This window comes from Giraffa tippelskirchi, chromosome 10 (genome assembly GCF_054371585.1).
Source record: "Giraffa tippelskirchi isolate mGirTip1 chromosome 10, T2T-mGirTip1v1.2.pri, whole genome shotgun sequence".
NCBI classification, from domain to species: Eukaryota; Metazoa; Chordata; class Mammalia; order Artiodactyla; family Giraffidae; genus Giraffa; species Giraffa tippelskirchi.
The window spans coordinates 1,199,697-1,219,448 of record NC_137284.1 but is presented as its reverse complement, the minus strand read 5'-3'; the positions used below and the strand labels follow the sequence as shown (position 1 = coordinate 1,219,448).

At 49.3% G+C, this 19,752-nt stretch overlaps 1 protein-coding gene, 1 long non-coding RNA gene and 1 pseudogene across 2 annotated transcripts in view; all 3 read right to left on the bottom strand.

Moving 5' to 3' along the window:
• The window catches only part of LOC145524432 (uncharacterized), an 87,723-nt gene that overhangs the window by 46,863 nt on the left and 21,108 nt on the right, over nt 1–19,752 (bottom strand). The gene's annotated exons all lie outside the window — the stretch shown is intronic.
• Nucleotides 4,276–6,033, bottom strand: LOC145523853 (uncharacterized). The gene is made up of 5 exons (XM_081534962.1): nt 6,002–6,033; nt 5,638–5,910; nt 5,303–5,562; nt 4,729–4,854; nt 4,276–4,328 (listed from the first exon to the last, which is right to left on the bottom strand). Exons 1-5 carry the CDS (start codon nt 6,031–6,033, stop codon nt 4,276–4,278), a joined length of 744 nt encoding a protein of 247 aa, XP_081391088.1.
• On the bottom strand, nt 14,801–17,640 carry LOC145523852 (uncharacterized; annotated as a pseudogene).

Below are 19,752 nucleotides of genomic sequence, written 5' to 3'. Positions count from 1 at the left end.
ACCCAGGAGACTCTCCCTCCTTGGCAGCTGAACCCCTCCATCTGCAGGCTGCTCAGGGGCTAAGCCACAGGAAACCTGCCCCTCATCCTCTGACAGGCACAGGGCTGTTCTAACCATCTCTTTCCTGGCTTCTTGCTGCTCTGCCCCGGTTCTCACATCACCTCAGGGCTGGTGCTGACCTCCCAGGGCCTGGGGCCCAGATCCACCAAATAACCCTCTCCTCTTCCGTAACTCCACCTCCTTCTGATCTCGGTGTAGCAAATTCTACTCTGGGCTTGTGAAGCCTCTAAATAAACAGACTGTTCTCAACAAGCCTTGTCTCACCATGATTCTTTTCTTCCAGCCTTTCTCAGAAGAAACATCTCTAAATGTCTAGTATACCATCAGCGGTAGTGGAAACCAGAATGTGTTGGCAATATTTGCTGACATTTACAGTATTACATGCAGACCTTGTCTCCCTTTTTTTTAATTTTTTAGATTTTTTTTTATGTGGACCATTTTTTTTAGTAAGTCTTTATTGCACCTGTTACAATACTGCTCCTGTTTTATGTTTTGGGGTTTTCGGCCACAAGGCATGTGGGATATCTCCCCAGCCAGGCATCGAACCTGTGCGCCCTCCATTGGAAGGCGAAGTCTTAACCACTGGACCACTGAGGACATCGCACAGGCAGACCTTTCCATCCTGTGCACTGAGTTCTCAGCATTTATCGGGAGGAAAGGATACTGTAAATTCACAGATTTTGCTGACAAAGCTGGCAAAGCTGGCTAACACAAAGTTATTTATCAGAGGATGGAATGCTGTTGCTGCTGCTGCTAAGTCGCTTCAGTCGTGTCCGACTCTGTGCGACCCCACAGACGGCAGCCCACCAGGCTCCGCCGTCCCTGGGATTCTCCAGGCAAGAAGACTGGAGTGGGTTGCCATTTCCTTCTCCAGAGGATGGAATTAGCCACCATCTAAAACTGAATGGCTGACACTTGTTTACATGACTTACGATACATTCTCTGGGTGGGTGGTAAGGGGACTGCAGACACACAGTACCAATGCCTGTGGGATCACCGTAATGGGGCTGTGGCTTTGTTATTATGTAATGACAAAAAGTCAGGACACTAAATATTATAAGCATGTGACCAAAACCAAGTGTGGCCGAAAGATGGATGAGCTGATGTTTCCTTAATATTTTATTTTTAATTTTAAAAATTAGTAAACTTTTTAGCAATTAGCAGACTCGGGACCCCGTGAGCACTCCTTCATCTCACGTGTGGTGGTTACACGGGAACCACAGTTCAAGGAGCCGTGACCGTTCGAGGCAGGTGCGCTTTCCCACCTGAGATCAACAGCAAAACCCGGAAATGAAAACACAGCATCCGGATGCTCCTAAGTCACAGGAAGAAACAGATCACATCGGGATTTCCCTGGGGGTCCAGTGCCTAAGACTCCGTGCTCCCAATGCAGAGGGCCCAGGTTTGATCCCTGGTCAAGAAACTAGATCCCACACGCTGCGGCTTGAGACCTGGTGCAGCCAAATAAATACACATTAAAAAATAGGTCACATCGAACCCCTTTGCACAGTGGGTGGGAATGTAAATTGATGTGGCCCCTATGGAGAAGTGTACGGAGATTTCTCAAAAAACTATGACTAAAGCTATCATACAACCCAGCAATCCCACTACTGGGCATACACCCCGAGAAAACCATAATCTGAAAAAGACACATGTGCCGCAATGTTCACAACAGCCGGGACCTGGAAGTAACCTGGATGCCCATTGACGGATGAATGAATGAATAAAGAAGCGGTGGTACATATATACAGTGGAACATTACTGAGCTATAAAAAGGAATGCATTTGAGCCAGTTCTAGTGAGGTGGATGAACCTAGAGCCTGTTGTACAGAGTGAAGTGAGTCAGAGAGAGGAAAACAAATACTGTATACTGACACATATACATGGAATCCAGAAAAATGGTACTGATGAATGAAGCTACTGGTGGGGCAGGAACAGAGACGCAGACGTAAAGACAGATGTGTGGGTATAGCGGGGGAAGGGGAGGGTGGGTGAGTTGAGAGAGTAGCACGGAAACATACACACTACGACGTAAGATAGGCAGCGAGTGGGGAGCTGCTGCACAGCGCAGGGGGCTCGGCGCGGCGCTCCGTAACGCCCGAGAGGGGCAGGGGGGTTAGGTGGGAGGGAAGGCCGAGAGGGAGGGGACAGAGCACAGTTGGGGCTGAGTCACATTATACGGCAGAAACCAACACACCACGGTAGAGCAATTATCCTCCAATTAGAAACAAGATCAGTGTTGGATGTCAGGGGAAAATCACTTGCCTCGTTTTGCCAGATATAGAACCACGGGCCTCAGGAAAGAGCTTGCCCCTACGTTTAGTTTTCCGACCACGCTGCCCCTCCAGGACTGCTGGCGTTGTCAACACCAAGGAAGTGCTGGGGCACAGCCTGAAACCTTTTGTGAGAGTCAATCTTGTCCCCCACAAGCTCAAAGTTAGGAAAATCCTTGCGAGGCACCAGAGAGGCCCAGGCCAAGAACCCTGGCAGGAAACACAAAGACTGCACAGCCCACCACCAAAAGGGCAGTGGGTACTGGGGGGCTCTGCAGACAGGACTGGTGTGGCTCTGCAGACAGGACTGGCAGTGGGTACGGGGGGGCTCTGCAGACAGGACTGGCAGTGGGTATTGGGGGGCTCTGCAGACAGGACTGGTGTGCCCAGGGCAAGGCTGACGAGCACCACTCGGTACCATTCACCGCTGATCACCAGCCAAACACTCCCCCCTTGTGGAGAGGCATCTGTCTAACGGGGGAAAAGAGTCTTTCAGCCAACGGCACTGGGACAGCTGGAGACCCACATGGCCTTATTTCACACCATACACAAAAATTAACCAGAAATAGACCCAAGAGGGACTTCCCCGGTCGTCCAGTGGTTGAGAATCCACCTTGCAGTGGAAGGGGCAGAGGCTCCACCCTGCAGACCACAATCCCACATGCCGTGGGCACCAAGCCCACCGGCCGCAGCAGGGGAGCAGCTCCCGGGCCGCAGCCGAGACCCACAGCAGCAACCACCAAACAAGTCAGTCTCAAACACAGACCCCAGGCCCAAATTCAAGTGCTAAGACTATGGAACTCTTAAAAGAAAACACAAGTGTGAGTCTTTACGACCTTGGGTTTGGCAAAGGATTCTTAGATATGACACAAAAAGCAAAGGAACAGAAAAAAAATGGATAAATTGGACTTCATCAAAATTAAAAACATTTGTGCTTCAAAGAATATCATAGGAAAGTGAAAAGACAACACAGATTCGAAAAAAATGTTTGCAAATTATGTATCTAAAATGGGCCTTTGTGTGATCTATAAGAAAAGAAAGCTGAGTAGGGAAGAACTGATGCTTTTGAACTGTGGAGAAGACTCTTGAGAGTCCCTTGGACTGCAAGGAGATCCAACCAGTCCATCCTAAAGGAGATCAGTCCTGGGTGTTCCTTGGAAAGACTGATGCTGAAGCTCTAATACTTTGGTCACCTGATGCTGAGAACTGACTCACTGGGAAAGACCCTGATGCTGGGAAAGACTGAAGGCGGGAGGAGAAGGGGACGACAGAGGATGAGATGGTTGGATGGCATCACTGACTCAACGGACATGAGTTTGAGTAAACTCTGGGAGTTGGTGACAGACAGGGAGGCCTGGCGTGCTGCGGTTCATGGGGTTGCAAAGAGTCGGACACGACTGAGCAACTGAACTGAACTGATATGATCTATACAAACTTCAGTCTGTCTGCCGGTGACTGCCAATAATTTCCTCTCAGGAAATTAGAAATAGAAAGAAACTTCCTCAAATTGATAAAGAACACATACAAAAAACCTACGGGTAACATCATACCTAATGGTAAGAAACTCAAAGCTTTCCCACTAAGACCAGAAACAAGGCAAAAATGCACTACTCTCTCAACACTGCTTTCCACCACCACACTGGAAGCCCTAGCTAACGCACTAAGACGTGAAAAAGAAATAAAAGGCATACAGATTGGGAAGGAGGAAATAAAACTCTCCTTGCTCACAGGTGACACGATCATATGTGTAGAAAATCCAGAATAATCAATAACAACAACTCCCAGGGACAGACCTCCCAAGTCTTGTTTGCAGAAAAGTTCTAGCCTCCGAGGCCTTCCCTGAGTTCCAAAGGGCAAATCAGAGAAGGGAAAAAAGCAGAAACAAAGGAAAAGAGTCAAGCAAGACAGAGTAATAACAGTTTAGCCATAAACTACTTCCTCCTTAACAGCTATAGATGATGTCGTGAGCCCCATCCTGGAGCTGGTTTTCGGACCCTGAAACCCCCACCAGGTGGAAGATGTTCGGTGCAGGCTGCCCACAAGCACAGCTGGGACCATAGGGTGATGACCGAGAGCCTTGAAACCTCGTCGCCCTAGTGCCTCCCTGAGAACTGTGCATGAGCTAGTCACCCACCCTGTGACCCTCTCCCTCACACTGTCTTCAAAGACCTTTCCCCCTGGAAATTCCGACAATCCATTGGTGAGGACTCCGTGCTTTCACTGCAGAGGGTGTGGGTTCAATCTCTGGCTGGAGAACTAAGATCCCGAAAACCATAGCCATAAATAAATAAATAAATGTAATTTGAAAAAAAAAAAAACAACCCTTCTCTGAAAGCCACGGGGGAGTTCAGGTCTTTTGAACTTGAGCTGCCAGTCCTCCTTGGTTGGTGCCTACAACAGACACTGCACTTCTTTCTGGCAGACTGTGGCAGCAGACCGGCTTTGCTGGGTGTTGGGCAAGCGGACTCAAGTTTGGTTTTGTAACAAACACCTTCTGGGGACAGCAGGAGCACAAAGGCACCTGCAGGTGAGTGGGGGCCGGGGCTTTGGGGCCCCGTAGAGAGAGCAGCACACACCTACGAATGGCAGATATTGCATTCTAGAAAATTCCAGAAAAGCTGTGAATTCTGGAAAGTTCTTTCCATTAATAACTGCAAAACAAAATGGCAAGAGATCAAATTTAGAAACATGAGAAAGGAGATGGTGGACAGAGCCAATGAGAGGCCGGGACAAGGAGTGTGCACACACACAGAGCCAATGAGAGGCCAGGACAAGGAGTGTGCGCGCGTGCACACACACACACACACACACACACACTCACTCATGTGCCCTGGAGAAATGGCACAAACAGGAAGTATTAATAGGAAGTCAGTACATCATCCACCTGTCCTGGCAGGTATATAAAGGCTCCTGACCCAGGAGGCCCCACACCTGAGCACCTGCCCTCTCTCTCCACCTGCTCCTCTGACCTACTCCACCCTCAACCCACCAGAACCATGGGCTGCTCTGGCTGTTCCGGAGGCTGTGGCTCCAGCTGTGGGGGCTGTGGCTCCAGCTGTGGGGGCTGTGGCTCCAGCTGTGGAGGCTGCGGCTCCAGCTGCTGTGTACCCGTCTGCTGCTGCAAGCCCGTCTGCTGCTGTGTGCCAGCCTGCTCCTGCTCCAGCTGTGGCAAAGGGGGCTGTGGCTCGTGTGGGGGCTCCAAGGGGGGCTGTGGCTCGTGCGGAGGCTCTAAAGGGGGCTGTGGCTCCAGCTGCTGTGTTCCCGTGTGCCACTGTGTGCCAGCCTGCTCCTGTTCCAGCTGTGGCAAAGGGGGCTGTGGTTCCTGTGGGGGCTCCAAGGGGGGCTGTGGTTCCTGCGGCTGCTCCCAGTCCAGTTGCTGTGTCCCTGTTTGCTGCTCCCAGTCCAGCTGCTGTGTCCCTGTTTGCTGCTCCCAGTCCAGCTGCTGCAAACCCTGCTGTTCCCAGTCCAGCTGCTGTGTCCCTGTTTGCTGCTCCCAGTCCAGCTGCTGCAAGCCCTGTTGCTCCCAGTCCAGCTGCTGCAAACCCTGCTGTTCCCAGTCCAGCTGCTGTGTCCCCGTCTGCTGCCAGCGCAAGATCTGAAGCTGTAACCTCGAACCTGCCCACAAATGACTCCAATCTGAGCTCCCAGGGCCGTGACCAGTGAGACACCTGGTGTCCTCGGAACGAAGAGCCTCGGGCATCTTCATCAGGAAAGGCACCACCTGAGACTCTGGACCCTGATGGCACCGCAGGACCACCTCGTGCTCCTCCCCCACTCGTCGTCCTCACCTCTTCGCTTGTATCTGCCACTTATCCGGGTCTGAGCCAGAAACACCCCCCACTTTGCTCACTGGCTCCAAGGACCAATTAGCGCTGCTACTGCCAGAGGCCGGCCCACCTCCCCATCAGCTCTCTTCACCCCCTGTAACACCTGAGCTGTGTGGGTTCAGGACCCCCAGGAGGTCGCTAACGCTCCCCCGTCCTGGGATCGCCCAGGACCCCCAGCCCATCTCCCCTCCTCCCTGGACCTTGCTCTCCAGCACCTGCCCTCTCTGTCCTCTGCTCACCTCTGCTCCAGACCCAGAAGAACCGCTAATAAACCCGTTCTCCAACACACCCTGGGGCTCCTGTGGTGCTTGTTTTACTTGCTCTATAGACCAAACGCCTTAGAAACACCCAGTGGGAGGGAAAACTGGGGAAGTCTCCTGACATTTACAAATGTTTGACTCAAATTTCCTTTTTGAGAGATGCATTTCCTCAGAATGTGTCCCAAGGGAAATTTCCTGGTTATTCCCCAGAAACACATGATAAGGCTGTGAGTCAGATTATTATTTACAGAAGCGAGAACTCGGGTGGTGCCTACAAGTACAGCCAGTGTGACCCAGTGATGTATGTTTTCCATCCCCAGGTGGGCACCAGGCAGAGGGCACAGATACCTGTGCGTCCTTGCCCCGTGAAAGGATGGTTCTGGTGTCAGGAAGGACGCGCCAGGACGTGGCTTCCTCTCCGCCTCTGCGCCCTCGGGACTTTAATGACGCTTCTGTTTCATTGCTCAGCGGGTGCTCTGTCCTCTGCTCTGACACAGGTGGGACCAGCCTCTTATGAGACTCTGAGCTTATCTCGTGAGCCTTTTTTAACCACACATTTATTTTGTTGTTGCTCAGCCACTAAGTCGTGTCCGAGTCTTTGTGACCCCATGAACTGCAGCCCGCCAGGGTTCCCTGTCCTTCACTATCTCCCAGAGATTGCTCAAATTCACATCCATTGAGTCGGTGATGCCATCCAGCCATCTCATCCTCTGTCGCCCCCTTCTCCTCCTGCCCTCAATCTCTCCCAGCATCAGGGTTTTTTCCAATGAGTTGGCTCTTCACATCAGGTGGCCAAAGTATTGGAGCTTCAACTTCAGCATCAGTTCTTCCAATGAATATTCAAGGTCGATTTCCTTTAGGATTGACTGGTTGGATCTCCTTGCAGTCCAAGGGACTCTCAGGAGTCTCCTCCAGCACCACAGTTTGAAAGAATCAATTCTTCGGTGCTCAGCTTTCTTTATGATCCAACTCTCACACCCATACATGACTGCTGGAAACACCATAGCTTTGACTATACGGACGTTTGTCAGCAAAGTCATGTCTCTGCTTTTTAACACGCTGTCTAGGTTTGTCATAGCTTTCCTTCCAAGGAGCAACTGTCTTTTAATTTCACATCTTGTTGATTCAAAGATATGGTTTAAAATAACACATAAATGATAAAAGAAATGATCCAGATCTTCTAAATAATTCCTAAAGGAAGGCATTCCAGACATCGGAACTCATGGCCTCTCCGAAGAGAAACCTCTCTGGTCTCAGGGGCCACCAGCCCTCACTGGCTCCACGGGCACTTATTCAGCACCTGCTGGGCACCAGGCCCGGCTCTGACTCAGGAAACAGCAGCAAACAGTGTAAAGGACTTGCTCTCGAGATCTTGACCGTCCAGTCGAGAGAAGCAGACAGGAAGAGCATGGACAGCCCGCAGGCTATGCTGGGTGCTTAGACGGCACCGTGGAAATGGGAGGGAAGGCTGGCAGGGTGAGCTTCACGGCGTGGAGCCCAGAAGCCACATGGAGGACCTACGGGCGCCTGGGACACAGACGGGGGCGGCAGCCTCCCCCCGCAGACTAGAGCAGTGACGCTTCCCAAGGCCGACAGGAGACAGGAAGGTTCTGGTTTACGACAAGACTCTCCCCACCCACACACACAAAAAAAAGGTGAAAAATCTGTTTTTCATGAAATTGAAGTGGTGCAATGCAGTGACTTCCCTGGCGGTCCACTGGCTAAGACAACACTTCCAATAGTAGGGACAGGGATTCTGGCAAAAGCTGAAAGCCAGATTAGTGTAAGCGTTGTGTATTTGGGGGCCAGTGGGAAACAACATCCCAGTGTATCCCCTGTCCTCTGTCCTAAAGGCCCATGGCTGACTTTACCACTTAAGGAATTTGGAGCCATGGACAGACAGCCACCAGAACAGCCTGGGCTTTATGGGCCCGTTTTCTTTTCTTTTTAATAAATATTTTAAATTAATTTAAAACAGCGGGGTGGGGGGTGGGGGGCGTGGATTCAATCCCTGATAAGGAAACTAAGATCCCACATGCTGAGGGGTCAAAAAGAAGAAGAGAACTCAATGCAAAGAGCTACCCTTCCCACTGAGATTCTATCTTTGCTCACGATCAGGGCGATACCTGACATGGGTTGCAGCGATGGGCACTTTTCCACGTCCTCGATGGCAGGAATACAAGCTGTCAACAATAAGTCATTCCCTAGGACTGTTTTGTTAAATTTCATAGACCCATGAAATTCAGAACCCTTAGAGCCACTCTCTTGGTCCTAATAAGACATGATCCCCTGATGAGAAAGCCTCTCCAATAATGTGATTTGTTGGGGGATCCACTTTGAAATAGGAAAATACCCTGTGGACAGTCACAGAAAAGCAGACACAGGCTCTCAAATCAAATGCTGTTGATGCTACATCTTAACTTACGGGCTACCCAGCTGGCTCAGTGGTAAAGAATCTGCCTGCCACTGCAGGAGATGCAAGAGACTAGGGGATCAATCCCTGGATCAGGAAGATCCCCTGGAAGAGCAAATGGCAACCAGTATTCTTGCCTGGAAAATCCCACCAACAGAGGAGCCTGGAGGGTACAGTCCATGGGGTCACAAAGAATCAGACACGACTTACTGACTGAGCAACAACAACGCGTTTATCACTAACCGATGCCTCAGGGAAATTCCTCCCATCCAACTGTTGTGCCTCATCTAACCTTCTTAAAGGGCGTTACTATTGGTTTCTAAATTGGGTGGTATTTTTTGGCCAATGCTAATCTAAATATAAAGTATCTATGTGTGTGTTTATGTTTGCTTTTATTTTTAGCAATTTCAAGTCAAATTGTATTGATATTACCTAATTGTTTTAGTTGTTGTTTTCGAGAAAAGGAAACTGTAACAATTTATATTCCCAGAAAAAGCCTTCTTCAAATTCACCAGAAATAGGTGTTATTATTCTTGTTAATTTTTTCCCAACTGGTAGACATAAACTATCTCATCCTTACTTTGATTTGCTTTTATCTGACTACCAAGGAATTTGACCTACTTGTCATAGGGGGCAGCGGAGGATAAAACGGTCAGATAGCATCACCGATTCAATGGACATGAATTTGAGCAAACTCTGGGAGATGGTAAAGGACAGGGACCCCTGGTGGGCTCCAGTCCATGGGGTGGCAAAGAGCTGGACACAATGCAGCAACTGAACACAATTTGCTCTTCAGATAACTGCCTATTTTCTACTGGATTGTTTGTATTCTACCTGTGAGCTTGTAAGAGCTGTTAATGACTGTAGATCTTAGAACTGATCAATGACCCCGGCAGGTTTTCAGGCTACAAGGTCAACATGCAAACCTTGACTGTGTGTCTATTCACTTGTAATGAACAAACAAATTAAGAATGCAATTCCGTAGTTCCACAAAGAATAAAATACTTCAGAGTAAATTTAACAAAGGAAGTGTGAAACTGATGTTTTGCAGATGATAAAACATTATGGAAAGAAACTAAAGAAGATCCAAGTAAATCAACAAACATCACGTGTTTGTTGTGTTTATGTGCCTCTAAAAGTCTACACTGAAGCCCTAACCCCAAGTTTGGCTGTATTTGGAGGTGGGGCCTCTAAGGAGCTCATTAAGGCTAAGTGAGGTCACGAGGGTGGGCCCTCATCCTGTGTGGATAGTGCCCTTTTTGTTTTCGGTCATATCTCTTGGTTGTCCCAGTGAAAGTGCCAAATCCTAACCACTGCACAGGGAACTCCTAGGATGAGGGTCCTTATGAGAAGAGAGAGCAAAGAACCCTCTCTTCCTCCTTCTCTCTCTGTCTCTCCTTCTCTCTCTCTGTCTCTCCTTCTCTCTCTGTCTCTCCATCTCTCTCTGTCTCTCTATCTCTCTCTCTGTCTCTCCTCTCTCTCTGTCTCTCCATCTCTCTCCCTGTCTCTCCATCTCTCTCTCTCTCCATCTCTCTCTATCTCTCTCTGTCTCTCCATCTCTCTCTCTCTCTCCATCTCTCTCTGTCTCTCTATCTCTCTATCTATCTCTCTCTGTCTCTCCTTCTCTCTCTGTCTCTCCATCTCTCTCTGTCTCTCCATCTCTCTCTCTCTCCATCTCTCTCTGTCTCTCTATCTCTCTCTATCTATTTCTCTCTGTCTCTCCTTCTCTCTCTGTCTCTCCATCTCTCTCTGTCTCTCCATCTCTCTCTCTCTCTCCATCTCTCTCTGTCTCTCCTTCTCTCTCTGTCTCTCCATCTCTCCCTGTCTCTCCATCTCTCTCTCTGTCTCTCCATCTCTCTCTCTCTCCATCTCTCTATCTCTCTCCATCTCTCTCTATCTCTCTCTGTCTCTCCTTCTCTCTCTGTCTCTCCATCTCTCTCTCCATCTCTCCATCTCTATCTCTCTCTGTCTCTCTCTGTCTCTCTATCTCTCTCTGTCTCTCCTTCTCTCTCTGTCTCTCCATCTCTCTCTCTGTCTCTCCATCTCTCTCTGTCTCCATCTCTCTATCTCTCTCTGTCTCTCCTTCTCTCTCTCTCTCTACATCTCTCTGTCTCTCCTTCTCTCTCTCTGTCTCTCCTTCTCTCTCTGTCTCTCCATCTCTCCCTGTCTCTCAATCTCTCTCTCTGTCTCTCCATCTCTCTCTCTGTCTCTCCTTCTCTCTCTCTCTCCATCTCTCTCCATCTCTCTCTGTCTCTCCTTCTCTCTCTGTCTCTCCATCTCTCTCTCTCTCTCCATCTCTCTATCTCTCTCCTTCTCTCTCTATCTCTCTCTGTCTCTCCTTCTCTGTCTCTCCATCTCTCTCTCTGTCTCTCCATCTCTCTCTCTGTCTCTCTATCTCTCTCTGTCTCTCCTTCTCTCTCTGTCTCTCCATCTCTCTCTCTGTCTCTCCATCTCTCTCTGTCTCTCCATCTCTCTCTCTGTCTCTCCATCTCTCTCTCTCTCCATCTCTCTATCTCTCTCCATCTCTCTCTATCTCTCTCTGTCTCTCCTTCTCTCTCTCTCTCTACATCTCTCTCTCTCTGTCTCTCCATCTCTCTCTCTGTCTCTCTATCTCTCTCTGTCTCTCCATCTCTCTCTCTCCATCTCTCCATCTCTCTCTCTCTCTGTCTCTCCATCTCTCTGTCTCTCCGTCTCTCTCTCTCTGTCTCTCCATCTCTCTGTCTCTCTATCTCTCTCTGTCTCTCCATCTCTCTCTCTGTCTCTCCATCTCTCTCTCTCTGTCTCTCTATCTCTCTCTCTGTCTCTCTATCTCTCTCTGTCTCTCCATCTCTCTCTCTCTGTCTCTCCATCTCTCTCTCTGTCTCTCCATCTCTCTCTCTGTCTCTCCATCTCTCTCTCTCTGTCTCTCTATCTCTCTCTCTGTCTCTCCATCTCTCTGTCTCTGTCTCTCTATCTCTCCATCTCTATCTCTCTCTGTCTCTCCATCTCTCTCTGTCTCTCCATCTCTCTCTGTTCATCTCTCTCTGTCTCTCCCTGTCTTCCTCTCTTGTCTCTGTCTCCTCTTTCTCTTTCTCTTTCTGTCTCTCTCTGTCCCTCCCCCCACACCTATGCACAAACATCCTAAGGAAAGACTGTGTGGAAAACATATTGAGAAGGCAGCCGTTATCAACCCAAAGGGAAAGCCATCACTAGAAATTGAATTGGCCGGCATGTTGATTTGGACTCCAGCCTCCAGAACTGTGAGAAAACAAATTTCTTTTGTTTAAGCCATGAGTCTATGGTACTCTGTTGTGGAAGCTCAGGCTGACAAATACAACGTTCATGTATCAGAAGATTTAACAACGTTGAGATGGCAACATTTCCCAAATTGATCTACAGATTCAATGAAACCTGCATCAGAATCCCAGCTGGCCTCTTTGTAGAAACTGACAAGTTGATCTTAACATGCATATGGGAACTCAAGGGACCCAAAACAGGCAAAACAGTCCTTAAAAAGAGAAACATAGTTTAAAAACATAACTAAAAAACACAGTTAAAAAGGAGAATCACATTTCCTGATTCCTAAACTTACTACAAAGCTCTCGCAGTCAAGACAGTGTGGTACCAGCATGAGGACAGGCACACAGACCAGTGGAATGGACTTGAGAGCCTGGAAACAAACCTTCATCTGCGACCAGTGACTGTTAACGAGGGTGCCCAGACCAACAAGGGAAGGATAGTCCTTTAACAAATGGTGCTGAGGGGCTTCCCTGGAGGTCCAGGGGTTGGGGCTCCCTCCGTGCTTTCACTGCCAAGGACCCAGGTTCCATCCCTGGTTGGGGAACTAAGATCCAACAAGCTGAGCAGCACAGCCAAAAAGGGAAAAAAAAATGATGTGGAGACTGAACCACCACACTCAGAAGACATGGGGGTAAATTTCCATCCCCTTGAATTTAACAATGGGTCCCTGGTATGACAGTAAAACACAAGCAACAAAAGAAAAGAATAGATCGCACTTCACTGAAGTTTTGACATTTTGTGCATCAAAGGACATGACCAAAAAAGTGAAAAGATAACCAGCAGAATGGGAAAAATATTTACAGATCATGTATCTGTTAAGGGCCTAGTGACCAGAATATATTAAGAATTCTTACAGCTCAAAAATAAACAGACAGATAACCCAGTGAAAAAGTGGGCAAATGATCCCAACAGATATTTATCTGAAGAAGCTCTAGAAATGGCCAGCAAGCACATGAAAAGGTTTGCAGCATCATTAGTTATCAGAGAAATTTAAACCAAAACCACAGTGAGATGCCAAGAGAAGCCACCGCAATGAGAAACCCAGGCACCGCAATGAGAGAGTACCTGCTGCAACTAAAGAAGGCCCACACAGAGCAACAAAGACCCACGCAGTCAAAAATAAATACACACATACATTTTTTTAAAAGATAACGGGAAAATATCTGGTGACCTTGGGTTCAGTGAGGACTTCTTAGACACATCAAAAATGTGATCCATAAAAAATGATAAGCTGCACTTCATTAAAATTAAAAATATCTGCTCTGCAAAAGTACTGTCAAGAGAATGAAAAGATGAGCCACAGCCTGGGGTAGAAGTTATCAATCTTCCCAAAGCACGTCTCAGATACAGGACTGGCATCCAAAATACACAAAGAATTCTTAAACTCGACAAAAGAAAGCAAACAACTCAATTTAAAAGTGTGCAAAAGATCTGAAAGGACACATTCCCAAAGAGACGTCAGATGACAAATAAGCACCTAAGAACAAGCCTGGGTCGCAGGTCACTCAGGATTGGCAAATTCAAGTGGCAACGAGACACCACCACGGACACTCTGGTGGGGATGCAAAGCGACGCAGCTGCTTTGGCAGTTTCTCAAAAAATTAAACATGCTCTTACCCTACTATTCAACAATCACATTCCTTGGTATTTACCCAAAGGAGTGGGAAAATTGTGTCCACACAAGAAGCTGCACATGGATGTTCACAGCAGTATTACTAACAATGACCAAAAACTGGAAGTCACCAAGATGCCCTTGAGTAGGTGAGTTATTAACTGCGGTCCATCCAGATAATGGAATATTATTCAGCACTAAAAAAGAAATGATCTATCAAGGCAGGAAAAGACAGAGAGGAACCTTAAAAGCATGCTACTGAGTGAAAGAAGCCAATCTGAAAGGTTTATACACCGTATGACCCCAACCACACAACATTCTGGGAAAGGCAAAGCTGTGGAGACAGCACACAGATCAGGGTTTGTGGGGATGGGTGATGGTAAGGAGACGAGATGAATAAACGGAGGGCAGAGAACGTTTAGGGCAGTGAAACCATTATCGTGTATAACACAACAATGATGGATACGTGTCCTTACACTTTCTCAAAACCCGCAGAAGGTACGACACAAAGAGTGAGCTCTAAAGTGGACTATGGGAGCCTCCCTGGTGGTCTGGCGGTTAAGAGTCCAAGCTTCCAATGCAGGGGACGTGGGTTCAGTATCTGCTAAGGGGGGACTCAGCCCATGTGCCACAGCTAGAGAGCCCTTGAACCCGCAGCTACTGAGCCCACACGCTGCGACTCAGACCTGACACAGCCACAAATAAATAAATAAAATAAAATATGTACTTTGGTTAAATAATGATAGATCAGTATCGGCTGATCAACTGCAACCAATGTACCACATTAATGGAGAATGTTAAAATATATATATATATATATGGGAAATCGTATGGGTGGAAATAGAGTGTGTTTGGGAAGCCTCTGTACATTTTACTCCATTTGTTCTGTTAACCTAAAACTGTTCCAGAAAAATAAAGCCTATTAAACGTTTTTAAACCCTTGGGTGTGCATCTGACGCCCCTTAACTACTCCTCACTTTTGTTGCCGCCTACTTGTCACGCCTCCACACCAGAAGCTCCATTTTATTGGGAGCTGGTGCCCAGTCCTCCAATTCCGTCACCCCTTAAGTGTGGTCTCAGACCTCTTGCTGCCTCGTGGTGTCCGCTCCATCTGCTAGGACATCCGTGCTGGCTGCATTCTCACAGGACGTGGAAGGCACTCTGGGCTCTGGCCCTGGGGACCACAGGCAGCACGAGGCAAAGGTCAGATCCCCCCCAGGGCGTCAGGTGGAATCCACTCTGCCCCCAGTGTTCCCACTGTTCTTCCAGAAGCAGAGAGGACTCACGCTTCCTTTTTTCTTACCTCCTTGGGGACAGAGAGTGAGGACACTTGACCTGACTCCCACTCTGCTCTGGGGTCCTCTGTTCCACATAAAGACAGACACACAGACCAATGGAACAGAACTGAGAGCCTAGAAACAAACTCTCATCTATATGACCAGTGACTGTTGACAAGGATCCAAGTCTCCCTCCAGACCCACTGCATCCCAATATTTCCCCAGGCCAGGGTCCTGACTCTTTGCAAGTTCTCTTCAAGTCCAGAGCTTCAAGGAAAGCCTGAAACTTCATCCATAACCCACTCACGACCTCCCTGCCCGCTGCCCTTGAAAGACACATGGGTTGGAACCAAATTTGACAACAGAGGAGATGTGCTACATACTTAAGCTGCCATCTTCCTAGAATCCCCTCCAAATTTTGTTTCTGAATAGAGAGGCAAATTTTCTAAATATTAACCAATAGGATCCAACACTGTATCAAACTAAACCTACACTATGACCAAGGCGGGTTTATTCCGGGCAAGGATGGTTCAACACCAGGAAATCCAGTCAAACCCACAGATGTAGAGCTCACCATCTGACTATTTACTAAGAAGCCCTGAGATAAGGGCACCGCCAAACTCAAGTGCAGCAGATTGGTGAGTGAACTTCACCGTGTAATCAAGACCAACTTCACGAGGAGGAAGGTGCACCCTTACCGATAACACCGTGTAATTTGCAGGGTTCCTTCTCAGGACCAGAATCAGAGGTAGAGACTGAATGAAAAGCAGGGAAAAAGCAGGGAATTCTCACGCAAAGGGAGGATGCCCAGCCAAAGGCAGCTGGGTTGAGGGCGCGAGGAGGAGCTGGTGCCCACGTGGATTCGGGAGCACTGACAGCGGAGACACGGGCTTACGTCTCCCTTGTCGGTAGAGTGACCCTCTCACGCCCTCTTCAGGGCTTCACACCGTCCCTTCAACCAGTGTCCTTGAATCAGCGATGGCGTGGTGATGAGAGGGGAACCTCTCTTCCTCCCATGGAGCAAGGTGGGGAGGGAGGACCAGCAGCCAAAAGAAGCAGCCTCAGGAGGGGATGGTTTGAACGAAGAGGGGAAGAACAGGACCAGAGACCCTTGGGAAGGGCAAAAGCACTCAGGGAGGGAAAGGGGCGGCCGTATAATACCAGGATAGGGGGTTATTGTTCAGTCACTCAGTCGTGTCCAACTCTTTGCAAGCCCATGAACTAGGCTTCCCTGTCTCCCGAGTTCCCTGTCTCCCGAGTTCCCCGTCTCCCGAGTTCCCTGTCTCCTGAGTTTGCTCAAACTCACATCCATTGAGTCAGTGATGCCATCCACCCATCTCTCCTCTGTCACCCCCTTCTCCTCCTGCCCTCAGTCTTTCCCGGCATCAGTCCATTTACCAATGAGTCAGATGAGGGGATTGAGGCTATATCCTTCTTATTTGGATATTAAAGGAAAGGGCATCCCCAGAGAACTGACAGAGGCTCTGGGAAAAAGAGACAAAACTACCGACGTACTTATTCATGCCTAGAAACCGAACAAAAAGCCATCTTCAGGTGACAGGATTACAGGCAATCTGCTTTCTTCTCTAGTGATTTTTTTTTTAACTGTTTCCAGTAAAGACCAAGAATGACCTTTAAACTCTACTCATGTAAGATTGACCCTGTCAGGGAGAAGCCAACACAGCAAAGGCAGCAGCACCTGAGTGGACTCTGCCATCTGTAGGTCAGCAGAGGTCAGCAGAGAGGACAGGCGACTAGTGCCCTGGAGCCCCCGGGGACGCGCTGAAGCCTGAGGTCCTAAATACAGGGGCCAAGAAAAAGGGGAAGAAGATAAAAAGGAAACAAAGAAAGTGGGTGCTTCCTCCTGAGCCACGAGGAAGGCAGCAGCGAAAGGGAAAACAGGGCTAGAAAAATCATAAAAACAGTCACAAGGAAGTGAGCATGTGCCCAGCATCGCACCTGACCCCTGCAGATATATAGAGGCTCCTGGCCCAGGAGACTCCACACCTGAGCACCTTCTCTCTCTCCACCTGCTCCTCTGACCTACTCCACCCTCAACCCACCAGAACCATGGGCTGCTCTGGCTGTTCTGGAGGCTGTGGCTCCAGCTGTGGAGGCTGTGGCTCCAGCTGTGGGGGCTGCGGCTCCAGCTGTGGAGGCTGTGGCTCCAGCTGTGGGGGCTGTGGCTCCAGCTGTGGAGGCTGCGGCTCCAGCTGCTGTGTGCCCGTCTGCTGCTGCAAGCCCGTCTGCTGCTGTGTGCCAGCCTGCTCCTGCTCCAGCTGTGGCAAAGGGGGCTGTGGCTCGTGTGGGGGCTCCAAGGGGGGCTGTGGCTCGTGTGGGGGCTCCAAGGGGGGCTGTGGCTCATGTGGGGGCTCCAAGGGGGGCTGTGGCTCGTGTGAAGGCTCTAAAGGGGGCTGTGGCTCCAGCTGCTGTGTGCCCGTCTGTTCCTGCTCCAGCTGTGGCAAAGGGGGCTGTGGTTCCTGTGGGGGCTCCAAGGGGGGCTGTGGCTCCTGTGGCTGCTCCCAGTCCAGCTGCTGCAAGCCCTGTTGCTCCCAGTCCAGCTGCTGTGTCCCTGTTTGCTGTTCCCAGTCCAGCTGCTGCAAACCCTGCTGTTCCCATTCCAGCTGCTGTGTCCCCATTTGCTGTCAGTGCAAGATCTGAGGCTCTGCCCCCAGACCTTGGGTTTCTCATGTTTGGAATCTTATATTCTATGGTTTTCCTGCATCAGCTCCCTTCCACACATCCTCCCTGATTTACCCACAGCCTCCTCTCCTCCTTGCTCAGGTACACATCTCCCTCCAGGCTCAACACTGGGCTTACCTTTACCCTCCCCTCTAGGGAGATGTGTATTTCTGGTCACAGGAGACGCATCTCCTTAGCATCAGGTGGCCCTTCTGAGTCATGTGTGGGTCACCTTCTGCTCTTCCTGGGCCAGCTGGGACCCTGCAAGGCCAGGTCCACGTTCTGAGTGGTGGCTAAGGACCCTCCTTCCCTGTGCCCTCTGCTCCCTACGAGAGCTTCCTTCCTTCCTTCCTGCTGCCCCCAGCTCTCTCTGTTTATAAAAATAACAGCTGAATTCCCTCTAATAAACATCTCCTATCTCTGACGCCAACTGGGATTGTCTTCCTTTCACCCTCTTTCTCGGGTAGTGACGATTAGCGGCTTCTTTGTAAATGTGCTCTGGGATCCGAGAATCGTGCTGGGAGGTCCAGGCTGGAACGCCCACGTGTTCACAAACCATCTACTAGTTTCCGTCTTCCCAGCAGCCCCCAAATAGCCTCACCCTCTCTGCTTCCGACAAGGGGGCTCAGGCCTGGGGGAGTGGCAGTGGAGGGGTATACCCAGGAGGTCCTGATGGGCAGCCGGTCGGAGTAGGGATGCGGTACGTGTACCCACTTGGGTAAAAGACGCCCACCCTCCCACCTTCTTCTCCTCCCAGGTCCCAGGACAGGAAATGCTGGTCTTCAGAAAGACCACAGAGCCAGCCACAGTTGGGGAGAGGAGGTGTAAAACACCAGGATCCCCTGACCATCAAGCCACATTCCACCTTTTATAAATTATTGAATGAAAATTCCTTCAAATTCTGTAGTGCTTTACAATTTTCAAAAGTCTGACACACGGACCAATGAAACAGGACAGAAATAAACCCATGCTGCTGCTTCTCAGTCGCTCAGTCGTGTCCGACTCTTTGCGACCCCATGGACTGTAGCCTGCCAGGCTCCTCTCTCCATGAAATTCTCTAGGCAAGAGTACTGCAGTGGACTGCCATGCCCTCCTCCAGCAGATCTTCCAACCCAGGGATCGAACCCAGCTCTCCCACATTGCAGGCAGATTCTTCACCAGTGAGCCACCAGGGAAGCGACATAAACCCATGCACATATAGTCAATTAATCTATGACAAAGGGGGCAAGAATATACAGTGGAGGAAAGACAGTCTCTTCAATAAGTGCTGCTGGAAAAACTGGACAGCTACCAGTATAAATTAGAACGTTCTTTAACTTCACATACAAAAATAAACTCAAAGTGGATTAAAGACCTAAATGTAAGAGCAGATACTATAAAAGCCTTCAAGGAAAGCACAAGCAGGACACTCTGACATTCATCACAGCAATATTTTTTGGATCTGTCTCTTAGAGTAAAGGCAATAAGAGCAAAAATAAACAGATGGGACCTAATTCAACTTAACGCTCTTGCACATCAAAGGAAACCATCAACAAAATGAAAAGACAACCTACTGAATGCGAGAAAATGCTTGCAAATGATATGACAGAGAAGGAGTTAATATCTAACACATATAATCAGGGCACACAACTCAACATCAAAAAGAAAAATAACCCGATTTTTAAAAGGGGCAGAAGAACTGAATAGATAGTTTTGCAAAGAGGAAATGCAGACGGCCAACCAGCGCGTGGAAAGACGCTCACCATCAGTAATGATCAGGGAGATACAAGTCAAAACCACAGTGAGATATCACCTCACACAGGTCAGAACGGCCAACACCAAAGAGGGAACAGGTAACCAAAGTTGTTGAGGAAGCGGAGAGAAAGGAACCCGGGCACTCCGTTGGTGGGAATGCAAACTGGTGCAGCCACTGTGGAGAACAGTACAGAGTTCTCTCAAAAAACCAAAGCTAGGGAGCCCAGCCGAGCCTGCGACCCACAAAGCCGCCGCCGCCGCCGCGATGGGGCTGTGAGGCGTCCGCCTGCGCTCGGTCCTCCGCCGGCCCGCGACTATGCCCGGCCGCGCCCGCC